Below are 18,816 nucleotides of genomic sequence, written 5' to 3'. Positions count from 1 at the left end.
GGTAGCCGCGCGCGGGGCGGGGCGCCGGCATCACCCCAGGTTGCCCCGCCCCGGCGCCCCGCCCCGCCCCCCGGACCCATGCAGGCAGCTCCGCCCCAGCCCTCCAGCGCTGATAGGGAAACTGAGGCCGCCTCGAGCCTGGGCGTTTTGCGACCCGACCCGATGCTGTCCACCCGCCTCGCCTCTCGATTCCTCTTTCCTTTCCCCCGAAATCTGCGGGGCAGCTTCGAGCTGCCAGGCTCCTGAGTCAAGCGGCACTGCCCTGCTGGGATTAACCACACACAAAAATAATGTGATCATAACTCCAGGTTCTCGGCCAGGTCCAGAATTCTCCTGTGGATTCGAACCCTCCCTGCAGACAGCTCTCCTCCCTCCCCATACATAGCCCTGAGCGAAACTGACAGGGGAGGCTTCACTGGTAATCCCATTTTAAAAATGAACAAATTGAAACTGGCAAGGTCAATTAAAATCACAGGGCTGTTGGGTGCTGGGCTCAGTAGTAGCAAACGTGCCCCATCCTCAAGCCCTAGCCCCAGAGAGAGAGCCCAGGGCTTGAGCCTCGAGGGGAATGAGGACTATGAAAATGAGATTACATAACAGTGGTAATGGCTAGGGGTAAAGTACCCACCTGACAATGCAGAAGACGAAAATGTCACCGGTTTGATACCTGGGTCGGGCAGATCCCGTGAAGTAGGAAATGGCAATCCACTCCAGTATTCTTGCCTGGAGAATCCCATGGACAGAGGAGCCTGGCGGGCTGCTGTCCCCTGGGTCACAAAGAGTCGGACACAACTGAAGTGACTTAGCACTGGTAATAATAATATCAGCTAGTGTTAGCGGAGAAGGCGACGGCACCCCACTCCAGTATCTTGCCTGGAAAATCCCATGGACGGAGGAGCCTGGTAGGCTGCAGTCCATGGGGTCATGAAGAGTCGGACACGACTGAGCGACTTCCCTTTCACTGTTCACTTTCATGCACTGGAGAAGGAAATGGCAACCCACTCCAGTGTTCTTGCCTGGAGAATCCCAGGGACGGGGGAGCCTGGTGGGCTGCCGCCTATGAGGTCACACAGAGTCGGACACGACTGAAGTGACTTAGCAGCAGCAGCAGTGTTAACTGAGAAATTACTAGAGGCAAGCCCCTCACAAGTTATTAGGACCTGATAACACGGCTGACTCTGAGGGAGATCATTGGGTTTGATCTCAGCACCTACAGGGTATAGGGACAGGAGCACTCACCTCTGTTCTTACCAGGTCCCCTGAGCCCCAGGGGGATGAGGGTCCCCAGCGTGGGAGTGGGAAGGGGAGAGTTATCACAGATTCTGTTGGTGGAGTCCACCCACCTCACTTGCCCCATGAGGTGGATACTCTTTACTATGTCTTGTATAGGAAGAAGCTCCATTTTACATTATCGAAGACAGAGAAAGGGATCCCTTTAAATCAGTGGCCGAGAAGGAGGCTGTATCAGATCTGTGGGAGGCAAGTGGCCAGGCCTTGCTCACCTGTGTGCCCTCTTGTCTTTTGCATGGCCCACACTCAGAGCTCTGGGTCACGAGGAACAATGGATTGAGTGTGAGTGAGTCCTGTACCCCACCTCAGTTGCTCCTCGGCCGTTCCTCTGCTGGCCTGGTTCCCAGATGCCCAGCCAGACCCTAAACCCAGTGCATCCCATGGCCCTTGGCTCCTGCTGGCCCAAACCATGGGAGGCCTGCCCACCCAAGGTTGGCCCCAAAGCTGGCAAGGGCTGCAGGCTAGATCAGAGTGAGATAGCTCCAAGGGTATGCCACATCAGAGACCGGACACGTGCCTCTGCCCTCAGTCTGATAAGAAAGGACATAGCTTTGAAACCTTTGTACGCTCTGTGCCTTCCTGAAGCAGTCATTCTACGTACAAATCCCTGGTCACATCTAACCTCTGGAATCAGAATCTCTGGCGAAGGATTGCTTGCTGTTGTTTAGTCACTAAGTCGAGTCTGACTCTTTACGACACCATGGACCAGCCCACCAGGTTCCTCTGTCCATGGGATTTCCCAGGCCAGTAGACTGGGGTTGGTTGCATTTCCTTTTCCAGGGGATCTTCCCAACCCAGGGACTGAAACACCACTGAGCCACCAGGGAAGCCCTATGGGGCAGGGCCTAGGACTCTGCATTTCTACAAAGACCCTCAGGCAGTTCTGTTTTGGTGTTCTGCGACCTCTCCAAAGGAAAACACCAGGGAGACCTGAGTCCAGTGCCTTGCTGGTTGCCCCATGGGGCTGAGTGAAGCACTGAAAGATCCGCGATGGTGGGGAGAGGTCTGTGCCATGTTGTAAATGGAGTAAAGCAAGGTACAGAACAGCCTGTAGAGTGTGATCTTATTTCTGTCAAAAATAAACGAACCCGTGCACACGCATGCATGTGTTCCCATGCACATGCATATTCATAAGTGTGCCTGGGCAAAGCAGAGGCTGCAAGGATGCACTCCAAGTCACAGGGGACTTTGGAGGAATTGGGACCTTATGGGAAAAGCTATAATTTCCACCCGTGGAAGCTGGATAATTATCCTGCAGCCATAAATGTGCCAGAAAAACCCACTGGTTAATTTTTCTCTTCATTTCAACAAGAGTATTTGGTTTCTATGAATTTTTCTTTGGTTGGAACTTAGTGAACACTGTTGACTTTTATAATCCACCCCCCCTCAAAAGAAAAAAACCCATCCAGCAAAACGAAATTCTGTCTTGCAAAAATTACTGTCGATTGGGAGATGCACTTTTATGAATGTGCTTTTTCTCATCATTTCTTCTGATTATGTAAAGCTGCTTCTGTGTTTCATAAGCCAGGCCATTGCTCTGGATGTTTTTGAGTTGGGAGCAAACCTCCAGGCGGTGGGGGTGCTCACCAGTGGGGGCCCCTCCTGCCCTTGCCCAGCTGTCTGCATGAAAGGCAGGGCAGAGCTATCCTGATGTGCTCCTGCATGTCCCCTGAGTGGACACCAGTGAGGCGTGAACAGGCCCTGAGCAGCTGTGTTCCTGAGTGACAGCACTGGGCATCACTTTGGCAGCTCTGGTCTATGTGCATGCTCCTGGGGCAGGCCTGGGCTGGCACTGGGGGCCCAAGCCAGCACTGAGCTTGCAGTGGAGCCAACAAGCCAGTCCGGGTCTTCAGGACACTTTCTTTGATTCACATCCAGGGCTGAAGGCCCGTGGGGGCCTGAGGTGATTCTTGTGTGAGTGTGTGTTTGTGAATCCAGCCTGGTGTTCCCTAATGCCCTGCAGAGGACCCATTCTCGGACACTCTCTAACAGGAGTGTAGGTTGATGAAGAACCGAGCTTTAATAAATCCATCTCTCCTCTTTTTTTTTTTTTTAAATTTTATCTATTTATTTGGCTGCTCTGGGTCGTAGTTGTAGCATGTGGATCTAGCTCCCTACCAGGGATCGAACCTGGGCCCCCTGCACTGAGAACTCAAGAGTCTTAGCCACTGGACCACCAGGGAAGTGCCCATTTCTCCTCTTAGCCCCAGATTTCCTTCCAGAGGCATTCTTGGTGAAATGCTTCTTTTGATAATGATGCCCCCAGGAATGTGAGCTCTCACACAGTTAACTCACAGAACCTCTGACTTTTCTGATTGGACTTTTGTTATTGTTCTTGTTTTTTAAAACACGTTCCCCCCCCCTACACAGGAAAGCATGCTCATTGTAAAAACCTGGAAGGTATAGAAAATTTAAAAGTAAACTAAAATTGCACATAATTCCACTCAAAGGGGACCATTGTTAAGTCATTTGTTCATTTGAGATTTTTTTTTGCCACATCATGATGCATCTAGGATCTTAATTCCTCAACCAGGAATCGAACCCGTGTCCTCTGCAGTGGACGCTCGGAGTCCTAACCACTGGTCACTCATTTGACAAATATTGATTTATTACAGTCGTTATGTAGAGAATAAAAGAGGGTCAAGGGTTAGGGAGAGGGGCTGGAGAGTAGAACTGGGCATCCCCTCAATAGGTGTTTACTTTTTTTTTTTTAATATTGTCAAGATCATATAAAACTTACCATTTTCTTTTACATTCTCCCATTAGCATTCTCAAATGCTTCAAAGACATCATATTGATTAGCTGTGAACCATCCCTTAGTGATAGGTATTTGGAGTGCTTCCAGGTTTTCACCAGGATATATTACCCTGCAGTTAACATGGGGGACCTAAATCCTTGTCCTGGCAGCTTAGCTCTGAACTGGGAGTTCTCAACTAGGAAACTTCTAAGTCAGAAGGTGGAAACCATTCTAAAGCCCTTGATACATATTTGGCAAAGAGCTCCCAGCAAGTCTGGTTCTGTGACTCTGGTACTTCTGCCTCTTAGTACATCCGCCCTAGACTGTGCCTGGGGGAGAGGGTGGAGGGAGGGAATCCAAGGCCCCCATAGCCTTGGATGGATCCCTCACATCTGTAAAATCGGCTCATTCTTACAACAGAGGTGTATTCTTGTTTTCCCTTTCTTTGCCTAGGGGAAGCACATTCAAGGGTGGGAACCTGCCTTCATTTTAACAGGACTGTAAGCTCTCTCTGGTAGTGGCATGTAGGCAGTAGGAGTGATTGGAGACTGTACCCTCCAAGAGAATTCTGAGATGACTTTTGTAGATGGTTTTCTCCAGGACACATGCAAACTCTGGGACGTGGGCACTGGGCGGGCGCCCCATGATAGGAAGACTGCTGCTGCTGCTAAGTCGCTTCAGTTGTGTCCAACTCTGTGCGACCCCATAGACGGCAGCTCACTAGGCTCCCCCGTCCCTGGGATTCTCCAGGCAAGAACACTGGAGTGAGTTGCCATTTCCTTCTCCAGTGCATGAAAGTGAAAGTGAAAGTGAAGTCGCTCAGTCGTGCCCGGCCCTCAGCGACCCCGTGGACTGCAGCTTATCAGGCTCCTCTGTCCATGGGATTTTCCAGGCAAGAGTACTGGAGTGGGGTGCCATTGCCTTCTCCATGATAGGAAAGCAGTGGTGGGGAAAGGGAACCAGGTATATATATATATCCTTGGGTATACACTGCGGAACACACTGTTTTCCAAAGTGATTGGCACCATTATATAATTTCACCAGCAATGGCTGCCAGTTCTGATTTCTGCACGTTCTTGTCAATCCTTGTTATTATCTTGTCTTTTTTATTTTAATCAGCCTTGTAGGTGCAAAGTGGTATCTCATGGTGGTTTTGTCATTTACTGCTTTTTTTAAAAAAATTATACAATTAACGACACATGTCCCTTGCAGAAAATTTGAGAATATAACAAAAATGTTGTGATGGTCTGTTTTATGTCATTCAGCTATGCTGTAGTCCCCAATTATTCAATTAAACACTAACCTAAGTGCTGCTCTGAAGATATCTTATAGATGTGATTAAATTCCATAGTCAGTTGATTTTAAGTAAAAGAGATTCTTCTAGTTAACCTGGGTGGTTATCTAGAATATCTGATTCAGTTGGTTGAAAGGCTTAAGAATAACTCCTTCAATGGCAGTTCCACCTGAGCCCAAGGGTCTAGCCTGCACTTTCTGACAGGTTGCCCTGCAATTTGTGACTTACCTGATCAGCCACTCCCCACCCTCCCTGCCAGAGAGCAATTCAATCCCTTGTGCCAAATCTCTTAATATAGACAGTTTCTGCTTCTCTGCTTGAACTCTGATACACAAAGAGGAAAACTTCATCTCCCATAATCCCACCATCCAAGGTTACCAAGGACAACATTTCGGTTATTTCCTTCCAGTCTTTTTCTTTTTCTCCATGAATATACATATTTCAAACAAGGTCATGACCCCTCTGGTTTACATCACTATGCATCTTAAATTCTTTTCCAGAGTCCACGTGCTTTTCACCCCCAGGATTATCACTGGGCAGAGGAAGGTTATCCATGGGCCCCCCTTGTCTGGACACTGCTTTTGGCATTTGCACTGTAACAAACAATATGTGTGCTTTCAGAACACCTAGCCTGGAAAATCCCATGGACGGAGGAGCCTGGTAGGCTGCAGTCCATGGGGTCGCACAGAGTCGGACACAACTGAAGCGACTTAGCAGCAGCAGCAGCACTAGATTCCAGGAGAGAGGACTTTTTTTTTTTTTTTCCTGGTTTTCACTGTGTGTCCTTGGCCAATCTCAGGACCAAATTGAGTGGTTGACCCTCTGAGTCACCACCAAAGGCCAGGGCTGAAGGCACCTGCCATTCCTAACAGGTGAGCACCAGGCTGGAGCCCAGCCAAGCCAGGCCTGCTTTTCTTGCACACAAAAGAAAAGTGCCTAGTCACTGCAGCTTGTAATCTGAGTAGCGGAGCCTGGGCACCTCCCCTGCGTTGGGAGCAAGGAGTCAACCCCCATCAGCTCCTGTCTGGGGGCACCGTGCCTGGCTGGGCTCCCATAGTGCTATTGACAATCGGGGCACTTCTGGGGCAGCTGGCGTGGCCTGAAGCATGGAGTGGGGAGAGATGTCACCTTGTGCCTTGTTCTCATTGCTCCTGTTTGCCTGAGCAAGCTGGGCAGCAGGGGTGGCTTTTGTTCCAGTGGATATTACAGATGACTGTTTTTGTTTTGTTGTGGTGAGATTAAGTAGATTTCCTTCCGGGCAGTTATTGAATAGCTGAAGTGGTAGTTTTTTAGGTGAGGACTCTGGAGAAAGGCATGGAGAGGGATCATTTCCCTGTTCAGAGCCACACAACTCCTCCTAGGAAACATTAAGCCATAGGAGTGCTTGGCTGGGAAGAGCAGTCAGCAGTTATAGGAAGTCCCATGCCCGAGTTGGCTGCTCCTCACCCAGGGGAGGTGCCCAGGCTCCACCACTCAGATTACAACATAATGGTTTTTCTCTCCCCACCCCACCCTCAGAATTAGCAACGACATCTAGTCAGCCTTCCTTCTGGTGACTTTGAAAGAAAGTGAAAGTGAAGTCGCTCAGTAGTGTCCCACTCTTTACAACCCCGCGGACTGTAGCCTACCAGGCTCCTCTGACCATGGGATTCTCCAGGCAAGAATACTGGAGTGGGTTGCTATTTCCTTCTTTGATGAGGCCTCAAATGACATTTTGATTCACTCATGAATTTATTTGTTTGTTGCATTTGCCAAGGCCTGTGTGGAGGTATTGTGCTAGATATTTGGAAAAGACAATCCTGTATCAGTTCTCGGCTCACAGGTCATAGGTCAGTGGGGGCCATGCAGCTCTGTCCCTGTGATCTACACAAAGAATTGCCTCCTGAGGCTTCGGATCAGGGAAGGCTCTAAGGAGGAGGTGAACACCGACAGCCAATTTGCCCCCAAACTGTACCTGTGTCAAGCTGGCATGGGTGATGGGGATTGAGGCAATAAAATCATTGCAGATCTGGGCCTTGGCTTTCCTGCTTGGCCGGTGTCTTGGCAGGATGCCTCTAACCCACTCTCCCACTTTCTCACCCTCTCTGGCTTAGGGCTGAGAAAGCCCTCTGAGAACTAAACCTGTGAGTCAGGAATAACAGAAGGGGACTGGGAACAAGGCTGCTGTCACTTCCAAATGTGCTCCAAAATTCTCCAGGGACCCGAAGCCTCTCTCCATGGTCCACAAACCCAGAGAGAGGTGGTAGGTGTAAGTCTACTTCAACTCTTGCCTCTGCTGCCCTCTAGCTGGGTGAACTTGGACGGATGGTGTTTGGCCGATCATTCAATGGCCAGTTCCCTCATCTGCATTCCCCAGGTGGTCAGGAGGGTGAAAGTCACTCTGTTCCACAGCGCCCGGCATCCCTGCTCTGTGCCACATTGTGGGTACAGAGAGGCTCCCCAGTTCGCAGTTTCCTACGGAGCCACAGTCTAAGGGGACAGGGCAGGCGTGTGTGCATGTGTTGTCCAGCACTGCGTTTGAGACAGAATAGCTCTTACCCGCAGCCCCGAGGGTCAGATGGGGACCAACAAATAGGGTCTGTGTGTGTATGTGTGTGTCTCTCCCATCTTCCCTCTTAACTTCCTCTGAGGTTGAGCCACCAGCCATTGCACTGGTCCATCAGTTAAGGGTGCTAAATCCCTGGGAGGTGATAATAACCTCACCATCTTGGGCTGAAGTGCAAACAGCTCCTCAGTCTCCTTTTGGGCAGGAGCCTAGGGAGACAGAGTGGGCAGTGGAGGGGTGGCGGAGCAGGCTCCCAGGTGTGTCGGCCTTGGGCAGGCCTGCTATGGGAGAGCCACTGTCTTTTGTTGGGGAGAGGAAGTGTCAGAATGAAAGCCAGGGCTCCAATTTCTGGGGGCATTCTGAGAATTTGTGTAGTCATGCCCGAGCATTTACTTATTTAATATAGAACATCTGATTATAAATCACTTTAAAACTTCTCCTTTGTATTACAATTAAGATATTAATTTAAAAATTATGTAGGCCTAGGTTACATTCTCTGTGAATTCTGGGTCAAAATGGTATAAAAGTGAGGGACTTCCCTGGTGGTCTCGTGGCTGGGAATCTGTGCTCCCAAAGCAAGGGGCCTGGGTTTGATCCCCAGTCAGGGAGCTGGATTCCATATGCCGCAACCAAGACCTGGCACAGTCAAAGAAACAAATTAAGCAAACAAATGCTTTTTAAAAATGGTAAAGGTGAAATGACAAAATATTTGTTTAAAATGGGGTGAGGTGCCTGCTGGGGTGCACGCAGCCCGTAGCCCGTGGTGCAGACCACAAGGTAACTGGTGTTGCCGGCACTATTCCTGGAGCCCCCTTTCCCATCGGGGGGCCTGTCAGGGTAAGGGGTCAAGTAGAACTCAAGAAAGCCTCTGGGTGCCAGCAGGACAGGAGAGGATGTTAGCCTGAGAGGCTGGAGGGCTAACCTCTGGGGGTAGGGACACCTCAGATATTGTTGTTCAGTTGCTCAGTCATGTCTGAGTCTTTGTGACCCCATGGACTGCAGCATGCCAGGCTTTCCTGTCTTTCACCATCTCCCGGAGCTTGCTCAAACTCATGTCCATCCAGTCGGTGATGCCATCCAACCATCTCATCCTCTGTCGTCCCCTTCTCTTCCTGCCTCAATCTTTCCCAGCATCAGGGTCTTTTCCAATGAGTCAGCTCTTCCCATCAGGTGGCCACAGTATTGGAGCTTCAGCTTCAGCATCAAGTCCTTGCAATTAATATTCAGGGTTGATTTCCTTTAGAATTGACTGCTCTGATCTCCTTGCAGTCCAAGGGACTCTCAAGTCTTCTCCAGCACCGCAGCACCGCAATACGAAAGGATCAACTCAGATGCCAGATACAGAAACAATAAACGGGGTTTGGGTCACAAAATGTGTAGGGATCCAGATTTTGTACTTGCTTCAGAAGCCAGGGCCCCATTGCCAACACTGTGAGAAACTCCACAGAAAATGGTGTGTGGCTTGCTGGGGGTGTCTCTAGAGCTCTGGCAGGGCTCAAGCAGTGCCAGACTCATCTTCTTGGAGTGGCAGGGACCTGGGTACAAAGACACCAGTTCCTATGGAGTGTGGCTGCCTTCTCGGCTCCACTATTGGAGCTCTTTTCAGATGGACGGGCTGACATCAGTCTAACCAGAGCCTGTACCCTTTCTTCCCCTTCTCAGGATGACAGAAGCTGGTGTGTTTCGAGCCCTTTCTGGAGGCTGCACTTTGAATGGCCTCCTCCTCCCAGGGATGTGGGGAAGATTAACAAATAATGCACACAATCACACAGCACACAACAAATGTTGGTTATGATTACTCACAGGACTGTATTTAAAATTTATTTCAACTTAACTGAAAGAAATGTTTGTGAAACATGATGTGACTGTCATGTTGCTTTCATTATCACCTCCTTCTGAGCCATTCTACCAGTTGGGCATAACATATCTCTTAGCAGCCATCCGTTATTTATTTGCCTGAAGTGATGTGTGGAAGCCCCATCCTCCAGCCAGGTGGGAGGCTTATGTCATGAGTTCTATTTGCGTTGAGTATGGCGGCAAACTCTAGGAGAGTGAGGATCTTGAATGGATTTAAGCCCTTTAGAAACCTGTTGACTTTTTCCCATTACAGATAACAGAGACCCTCAAATGCACTGTCTGAAAGAGGGAATGCAGGCTGGGCTCCAGGGTTTGCTTGATTTAGTGACTGTTTCTTGCTGCTCTTCTCTTCTCTTCTGCTTTCCAAGAACCCTGCTTCATCCTTAGAGGAAACCCCATGGCTGGATTTCCAGCTGCTCATCCAGGAGAGACAGGCTGCTTCCTGTAACTGACAAACATAAAAGCCCCAGCAAGAGCAATCTAGAATAATTTATCATGGAGGCAATGGAATCAAGAAAGGAATTCTAGACCAGCCCTCCAGTCTGCATGGCTTCAGGTCCTTAACTCAGCGCTGGCTTAATAAGCAGCAGCCTTTGGCACATCCTTGTCACTCTTGGCTTCAACTCCCTTCTCTCTAAAATGGGTTCTGTGAAGATCAAGAAAATAGTCGCAATGTTTATGTGTTGAATGAGCACGCAGTAGTGGTGACTGAGTGTGTGTATAAAAGTCATAAAGCAAGGTTTAAGCATACGCTCTGCTCTATGAAAGCAGGCAGGTAAAGCAAACATTTTAGGGAGAATTTCATTTGGAAACGCACTGGGTTGGCCAAAACGTTTATTCAGGTTTTTTCTGTAAGGTGTTATGGAAAAACACAAATGAACTTTTTGGCCAACCCAATAATTACTGTGAACAGTTATCAGGGACTTACATGATTAACACTTTTCTACCCTTTTCCCTATTTCCCATAACAATCACAGTTTATTTTCTTCTTTCCCTCTTTCCTTCTTCCACCAGGCACACTATTTCTTGTCCTTATTAGACCTGTTCCCTTTATCTGGGGAAACCTTCTAGGAATAAATGGATTTGTTTTGTTGTCTCACCCCATTCCCTCTCAGCAGTAGGAGGCTCTAGCACAGTGTAGCAACTCATCCAAAAGTTGCTATGTCTTTAAGTTCAATAAAAACACAATTAAAATTGAGTAGGTGCTAAAACTTGGTTTTGAACTTTTATTAAAAAAATATATTTGCAAACATATAAAATTTAGGATGAAAAATGCTCATCTGAAAACAGGTAATAACTTAATATTTGCAAACATACACAGATGGTATAAAATCCATACCATTAAAACTGTTGATGATGCTGCATTGCGCTCATGGAACAAAAATCTTGCCACAGTCCCAGAGCTTCTCACGGCCACATTCAGGGCAATGAAACTCTGGTACACTGAAGGTCATGAGAGCCACATGGCCAAAGCAGGAATACAGAATAAAAACCCACTGAGAACACATATTTTAAAAACACGTTTCTGAAGGAATCACACAGATAAAAGGGAAACACAACTCTGCATTTCCCCCTTTCAAAGTGAACGGTATTGCATCAGAGCATTTCAAATGAAGATGTCACACACAAAGCCAAGTGAAACATTGCACACGTCTCTCTTGCTGAAAAAAACAGGCTCCTGGAGGCCCCGGCCCACTCAGGGAAATGTTCTCAAGCACAGCTTTTAAAGAGCTCAGTGTAAGTTGCTTTACTTCTTTCAGATCTTAACATTTTAGACACCTGAAAACACAGGGCGCTACTGGTTCCAGCAGGCCCTTCGAGTACAACTGAAGAAAACCAAAGACAGGTAAGAAAGAAACATGTGCTCAGCAGCAGCAAACGTGCAGCAAGAATGCAGGACACACGTCCCTGTGACTCCTTGTTTTCACTCACACGGACTGAGCCTACCGTGCCTGTGCCGCCTCTCATTCCTCTGTGTTTCATTTTGCTCAGAGTTACAGTATGATGGCTGATTTTGTTTTTTAAGCAGTTAGGCACCTTCAATTTCATGTTGCATTATTAGTAATACAATGGCAGTTATGGCCTCTACTACCAAAATGAGAAAAACGTCAAACTACATTCTTTGGGGAGGAGAGTAATAAAGCTGCATGGTTTAAAAAATATTTACCTAGTAGATCTGATGGGGTTTAAGATTTTTTACAAGAACACACAGGTGGAAAAAGAACAATTCTTGACATGCAAAATCGGGTCCTATTCTCAACTAAGCCTGTGCCTCCTCTGGCAGAGAAGTACCCAGGTCAACTTGGGCTCTTAACAAAACCCAGCTCCCAAAAGCCTTCCTAAGTAAGCCATGGACATTCATATTCACATGCAGATGTCACGAATGCTTCTCCTGGAGCTGACAGTCACTGGACAACATGGGATTCCAAGTCACACCTTACCAACCTGGGGGGAGATGCACAATGAGGAGGAGCTCCTGCCTTAAAGGAACGAGGCTGTTTGGGAGGTGGGAGTCCATTCAAAGACACCACAATAACTGCAAGAAAAGAAGAGCAGGGCCGCCCACTCAGGTGAGGGGCTCTACAGACAGACACGGTGACCTAAGTGCAGGGCACCTGGAGTTCTGCAAACCTAGCAAGAAGCATCTCTGTTTTGGTGTCCATTTGGACCCAACTAAGGTTTAAAACTTAAGATTCCGGTAAAGTTACTGCAGCAATGTAAACATGCAACCTAAACTAGCATGAGGTTCTGGACAGAAGTCTGAATGAGGGATAAGGCAACCGAACTGTGACTTTCAGCCCAGGGTCATCCAACTGCCACTGTTCAGGCTTGGCCCGACTTCTCTACTGACTCATCCTGGCCTGAACTTCCTGGTTCTCATGGCAGTGAACCTCTGGCTTCTGAATTTTCAAAACGCTTTGAATACATAAATTTGGGAGTTGAAACAGGCTTACCCTTTTCAAGTCTCCACGACTTGGGCACTTAAAAGTTTACTTTCATACTAAGGAAACCTCATCCCAGATTCTCTACTGTCTATCCTATTCATTCCTTGAATTAAAGGGTGAAAATGAACAGATCTGATTACAGACCCTCTTCAGAACTCTCTCTCAACTGTCGCGTAATATTGACCCGACTCAAAGCATCATTTCAACTCAAACGTCTATCATAACAAGAACCCCTCGATTCTTCCGCTTTCCAAAGCCCACAGAGACTTACACCTGGGATGCATCCTAGCCTGCCAGGGCAACTGTCTTCAGAGAACAGTCACGGGGGCACCCTGGACACCACCTCCTGGGGTCAGTGACATTTCACACCTTACTGTAACTTTCTCTCTCCTGGGTGATGCACAAGCAATTCATTTTTGGTTGCTGAATTTACACACTACTTTTGAAAACAAACTATTCCTAATTCCTAATTGAGTATGAGAACTTAGAAGCTTCCTTGACTTCTGCACACTTCACAAATAATAGGTAGACACAATAGAAGACACTAAATTTGGAAGCAGAAAAGTTGCCCAGGAAGCACGTTTACATTAACAAAAGCCAATCAAGGTATTCTTTATGCTAAAAAAACAAAAAATAGAAAACAACTTAAGCGCAAACTAAAACAAGTATGTAATTCACAATTAATTTTCTAAAATCTCAGCTAAAAGAAAAAAACCTATGGATTTATGATTGAGTTACCATTAAAGCTTAAATGATTGTTCCCAAGGAACCATCATATCTGTCAGCATTATTCACAGCTAATCCTTAAGCTAGCTGGTTGAGCCAATTGGGTTTTTATCCCGTCATTAAATAGTGCTCAGAAAAGTAAGCAGTGCATTTTAATTGGTTAAATACTACAAAATGACCTGTATCATAGAAACGAAGACACTTTCATTCAAAGAATATCTTAAAATTACTATTGCTGAAATAAATCAAATCTACATTAAAATATTACTAATCACCATTACATGCCATAAAAGAATAAATATAAATCATGGCAGATCAATAGCAGCATAACAAAGCATCTTTACATATTTTCAGACTCGGGCTGCAGAAGGGCTCACAGCCTAAGAATACATTGGTGAAGTTCCGAATATCACACTTGGTTTTTAATTCCATATTCTATAATAAAGTAAGGGCAGTGTGAGTAACAGTTCCCTTTTCTGCATAGCTTTAAAACTATTCTCAGTAGACTTGAGGAACGGAACCAGAATGGCTTTGTCAGATTGGTCCACTTGTCCTTTTGTCAAAGTGTTAAGGGAAACAACGAACAATGACTTCTCACTGTGTTTAGACAGAAAAGGAAAATAAGGCTATGATTCACACACAAGCTTAACATTTTCAAAACCACTGGAGAGTTTAACTGAAAGTGAAGATTTCTGATAGAATTTGGGTCTTACCAGTCCCAGCCTTTACTTCAAAGGTGTACCACGCCTGCTCCCACCTCAGCACAGGGCCGGCAGGGCCCTATTCAAACATATCCTCACAGTGGAAGCCCTCTGCATGGCATCCCCGGGGACACTTAAAATCAGAACAAATGAATAAACTTCAGAACTTTTAAGGCCCCAAACGGGCATTCGTATAAAATACACCTCACTTGAACAAACCAGTCCTAATCTGCCAGCTTAACCTCTGATCCTTAAAACGCGAAGCTACTTTGCACAGAGCTGACTTCTGCTCTGTTCAGAACATGACTACCAGCCCAAGGCTTAACTTTTTAGATGGAAGTGCGGGAGGGGAATGGGGGTATGGGCTGGGCTGACTGCCGCAGGGCTGGTGACCTCTTTTCCCTAAGACCTTGAATACGAAAGTGAGCTGAAAATCAGATTCCTTATTTCACAAACTTGTTTAGAGCTGATGAAAACACCCACACCCACACAACTGAACACAATGGTCTTTTTTTTCCCCCCCAAAACAAAGGTCTGCTGGTGATGCTTCACAGTGAAACCTCCATTATCACTGAGAACGTCACTTGGAAAACATTCTTAAGCAACGAGTCTCTTTCTCATAGGCTCAGTTTTAGAATTCTCAAAGCTCAATGTTCCGTTTAGAAGTTTCCATGATGAGGCCTGCTTGCTTCTGAGGTCGACATCCTGCCTTCAGGATTACTCTGCTCTAGTCATAGGTTGTGGCTGTCTCTGTTCTTGGTCAGAACCTGTAAGTAGGCTTCATGAAGTGTGCTGAGGAAGCTGGGATCATTCTGGAAGAGATGGTCAGGTCACGGTTACCTCCTTAGAGCTGTCATGGTAACAGCTTAGGAAGAAGTTATATACATGCTCTGTACAACTAATTATGCCAAGAATCCCACCACCCAGAGACAATCATGAGGAATATTTTGAAATTCACACAGATCTATTTTTCCACTTTGAGAATTTTCCCATAGGGAGAGAGAAACACTGGTCCTAGCTGGCCTTGGATTTTCTTTATGAATTGACTTTTTAAAGAATCATATAATTATTTTTTTACAGAATGAAAATCCAAAGACTAAACCAATATTTTACATACCTTGATTAGATGTATTAATGTATCCTGGAGCTGAGACTTGCTGAGGATAATGGAAGGCTTTCTCTGATTTTCTGTCGTCCCAACAGTGAGAGGAGAAGGGGAGCTGGCTTTCCTCTCAAGGTCTGAGGACCTTGTAACTGTCTGCTGGAAAACACTGGGGGACAGCAGGACTGAGGGCGCTGCCGAGGTTGTTGCCGGAACCAGAGGGGGGCCTGCCACCTGCAGGGGAACAATGGCCATTTTGCAACAAAGAGTGTGGGAGCCAGCAGCCAGGCCCAGAGGAGGGGACGCTGATAACAAGCACAAGCAGCAGGAGACAGGAAAGCAGAGCCCGATGCTGACTATTCAGAGTTCAGATAAAGGGCCAGAAGCGGCATCTAAGCACGCAATGTCTGGTTAGGAAGCTTGTTCACTGAAGGATGAGGAGCCCATTTACATGATAAGGGTGGCCCCGGGCTGTTATGAGACGCCAAGCCCCATCACTACAGAAAGGGAATCTGATAAGGCACAGTAAGAACAGTCCTGAGATAAGTTGAATATGTCAAGTTTTCCCATGAGGGACACAGAAATGCTTGGAGGAGGGTGTGAAGGAACTATCTGAGGTGATGGAAGTGTTACATAACTTCTCACTGCCCAAGAGATATATGTGTATTAAAACTCAATTCAAGAAATCTGCATTATACATAAATTTTAATTCAATAAAAAGAATTATATGAAGCATCAGTTATATGAAATTATTTGAAGCATTAGTTTCTTTAGTTGTGTTCAATGTATTTATTATGCCACCACAGTCATCAAAGACACAATTTTAAAAACATAAAACTAACATTTACCTCCTTCTTTCATTTAGAGATACTTCTGGGCTAACAATGGCTAACCAGCAGAATACACAAAAGAGTAATAATATTTTTTTTTGAAAGTGAAAGTTGCTCAGTCATGTCCGACTCTTTTAGACTCCACGGACTTGTATAGTCCATGGAATTCTCCAGGCCAGAATACTGGAGTGGGTAGCCTTTCGCTTCTCCAGGGGATCTTTCCAACCCAGGGATCAAACCCAGGTCTCCCGCATTGTAGGCGGATTCTTTACCAACTGAGCTTTGAGGGAAGCCCTTTTTTTTTTTTTACTAATTCTCATATTTTGATACACTCAACAAGAAAACTATGTATTTTTTCCCTCCTATCTGTCACCTTCCTCATTTATAAAGAACCAAAGCTGTCCGTAGCTTTGAGAGTGCAGTTTCTGGGTTCTGAGCCATCTGTGGTTATTTTTGGTGCAACACCGGGCTGAGAGATCACCAAGAAGTGGTAAGCCGATCACCACGCAGCAGGACAAGCTACAAAGAAGACCTGCTAAGACCAGTCAGAAGGTGGCTTTTGTTTAAACTCTTAGGCTTCAGGAGAGGTGTTAAGGCTCAAAGGCAAAAGGAACCTAAAAGTTTAGGAACTGAAAAAGATGAGTGTGCCTGTCAAAGCTGGTAGGGAATGGAGGATGAGGACAAGTTGTAAAAAATGAGGCAGGGGAGAAGAAGCAAGGCACAGAGCACGCAGGCCTGGGAGGTTCTGTCAACAGGGCAATGGGAAGCCATCGAGCAGGGTGGTGACACTGCCTTGTTTACTGGGACACCATAGTTCTTCCAGGGCAAAGACTGTCTCCTATCCATAGGGATGGGGCTGACTTGCTCTCAGCAGTCGCCTGTTCACAACACAGAGGGAGTGAGTGAGCACCCCTGCCGTGGCCGACCTTGCCCTCCCATACACACATTCAAGGAAGACATCACTGAGGACGGATGACTTGAGGACTGCAGAGGCCACAGCAATGAGCTCTGCCTGCGGGAGTTGGAGGGGACATGTAAGAGGGGCCTAAGTTTGAAAGCTGAAATGTTTCACTTTACACTCAGCAGAAGAACTTAAGACATACTATGCTCTTTAGAAAAAGGGGATCCTTACCGGGATGGCACTGGATAACACCTTAGGCTGGGCAAAAACTTCAGGATCCTGGTTTTGCTGCATAGACTGCAACGTTTAAACAGAAAAGATGAACAGATGTAGCAACTTTTCATTAAAGATTTCTTAGTTACTGGGGTAAAAATCTAGGTTAGCAGCTGTAAGGAGGAGTTCAAACATGACTTGGTTCCTAGATTCCTGAGGGAAGTGGCTGACCAGAATTTGTCACAATGCAGGATAGGAGCTTCAGGACAGCCCCCAACCCTCTTCAGTTCCACTGGAGAAAAGGGGTGTGCAAAGCCTTGAAAACGTCTCTACAGAAAAAGCTGAAACCTGGGTCTCTTATAAGAGTGGGGACAGACCAAGCATATTTTGCTGTTGAGACTGTAGAGACGCAAGATCCTGATAGCATGAAGCCTCCTGATAGGGTGGTTCACACTCTGACAGGTGGCACTAAACAGTCTCACACAGAGCCACACACTTCCAGATAAATGCTATACCTATTCCCTGGGAGACACAGAAGCTCCTGTAGCAGAGCAAATACATTAGGACTCAGTGCGGTCCCAGGTCCTGAAATTCGATATGGCACATAAACGAGAAAGAACATGTTTGTAAGCTTCCTCTGCCAGAGGCATGCTGGAGAGCAGGGTGCTGTCCCAGAGGCCAAATCTAGAGGGGCGGTATTCAGGACTGCAGGCTGTATTTCTAGAACAACAGGAATAGTGGCAGCAGACACATTTCAGGGATGTTTTATCAAACAGAACATTCTCGCTGCTCCTTATACTGCAGACAGAAACGGCAAATATGACAATTTAATCATGTAACCAGGACACCAGGTTTCTTTTTCTGTACAGAATTTTAACGGAATGGAACAAAGCATTCCATTAACTAAGAGATAATATTATACAGAAGAGCCAGTATTAATATTATTTGGTAAAATGTTCAAGAGCTGGGGATTGTAATGATTAAAGGGCATGAGACTAAAACCTTGAAAGGCTCTACCCCCTTTCAGTTCTGTGATCTTGCACAAGTCACTTCAACTGTGACCTGATTTCCTCATTTGTAAACTCACCAACGTTTTAAGTTACTGAGGGACAAACCTCTTCTTCACCCCGATATCCAAACCCCACCAAGTCCCGCTCATCCTCCTTCTTAATAAATCCACATGTCCACACTGCCCAGTACAGGCCCCCACCCGCTCAAGCCTGGGTGACTGCCCCGACCTCCGTTCTGATGGGTTGTCGTCCTTCTGTCATCCCCTTTCCCAGCGTGCCACCCTTGGCTCATACACTTAAAAGACTCTCCAGGGTCCTCAGAACAAACCTCTAACTCCTTGATACTATTTACAAAATTTTACTCATCACCAATACCTGCTCCCCCATGTTTCTTTACACATAGATCCAGTCACACCACAGCTCAGCAAATGCCCTCTCGTGTCTAGGCTTCTGCACCTGCTACTTTCCTTGCCTTCACACACACTTCCTACCTCTAGGTCTGGCTAATTTCTACTGAGTCTTCAGATCTCAGCTGATGGCCAGTTTCCCGAGGAAGCTTTCTTTGACCTCAGACCTCCAGATGTGGGACGCTCTTATGGCACCCCTAATGCACCTGGCACAAGGCAGGCACTCAGTCAGAGTACTGAGGGAGCAGGGGATGGAAC

At 46.7% G+C, this 18,816-nt stretch overlaps 1 protein-coding gene across 1 annotated transcript in view; it reads right to left on the bottom strand.

The window, feature by feature from the left end:
* Positions 1-10,922: 10,922 nt before the first annotated feature.
* Positions 10,923-18,816, bottom strand: part of DCP1A (decapping mRNA 1A) — a 42,186-nt gene continuing 34,292 nt past the window's right edge. The window contains exons 8-10 of the mRNA XM_004018383.5: positions 17,160-17,225; positions 15,213-15,431; positions 10,923-14,907 (exon numbers count right to left, since the gene is read on the bottom strand). Of these exons, the coding sequence (XP_004018432.3) occupies positions 14,827-14,907; positions 15,213-15,431; positions 17,160-17,225 (366 nt within the window). The 3' untranslated portion in view covers positions 10,923-14,826. The remainder of the gene's footprint in view (positions 14,908-15,212; positions 15,432-17,159; positions 17,226-18,816) is intronic.

The sequence above is a fragment of the Ovis aries genome, chromosome 19, assembly GCF_016772045.2.
Source record: "Ovis aries strain OAR_USU_Benz2616 breed Rambouillet chromosome 19, ARS-UI_Ramb_v3.0, whole genome shotgun sequence".
NCBI lineage: Eukaryota > Metazoa > Chordata > Mammalia > Artiodactyla > Bovidae > Ovis > Ovis aries.
Note: the sequence above shows the minus strand (reverse complement) of the source record. Positions and strands in the feature narration are given on the sequence as shown.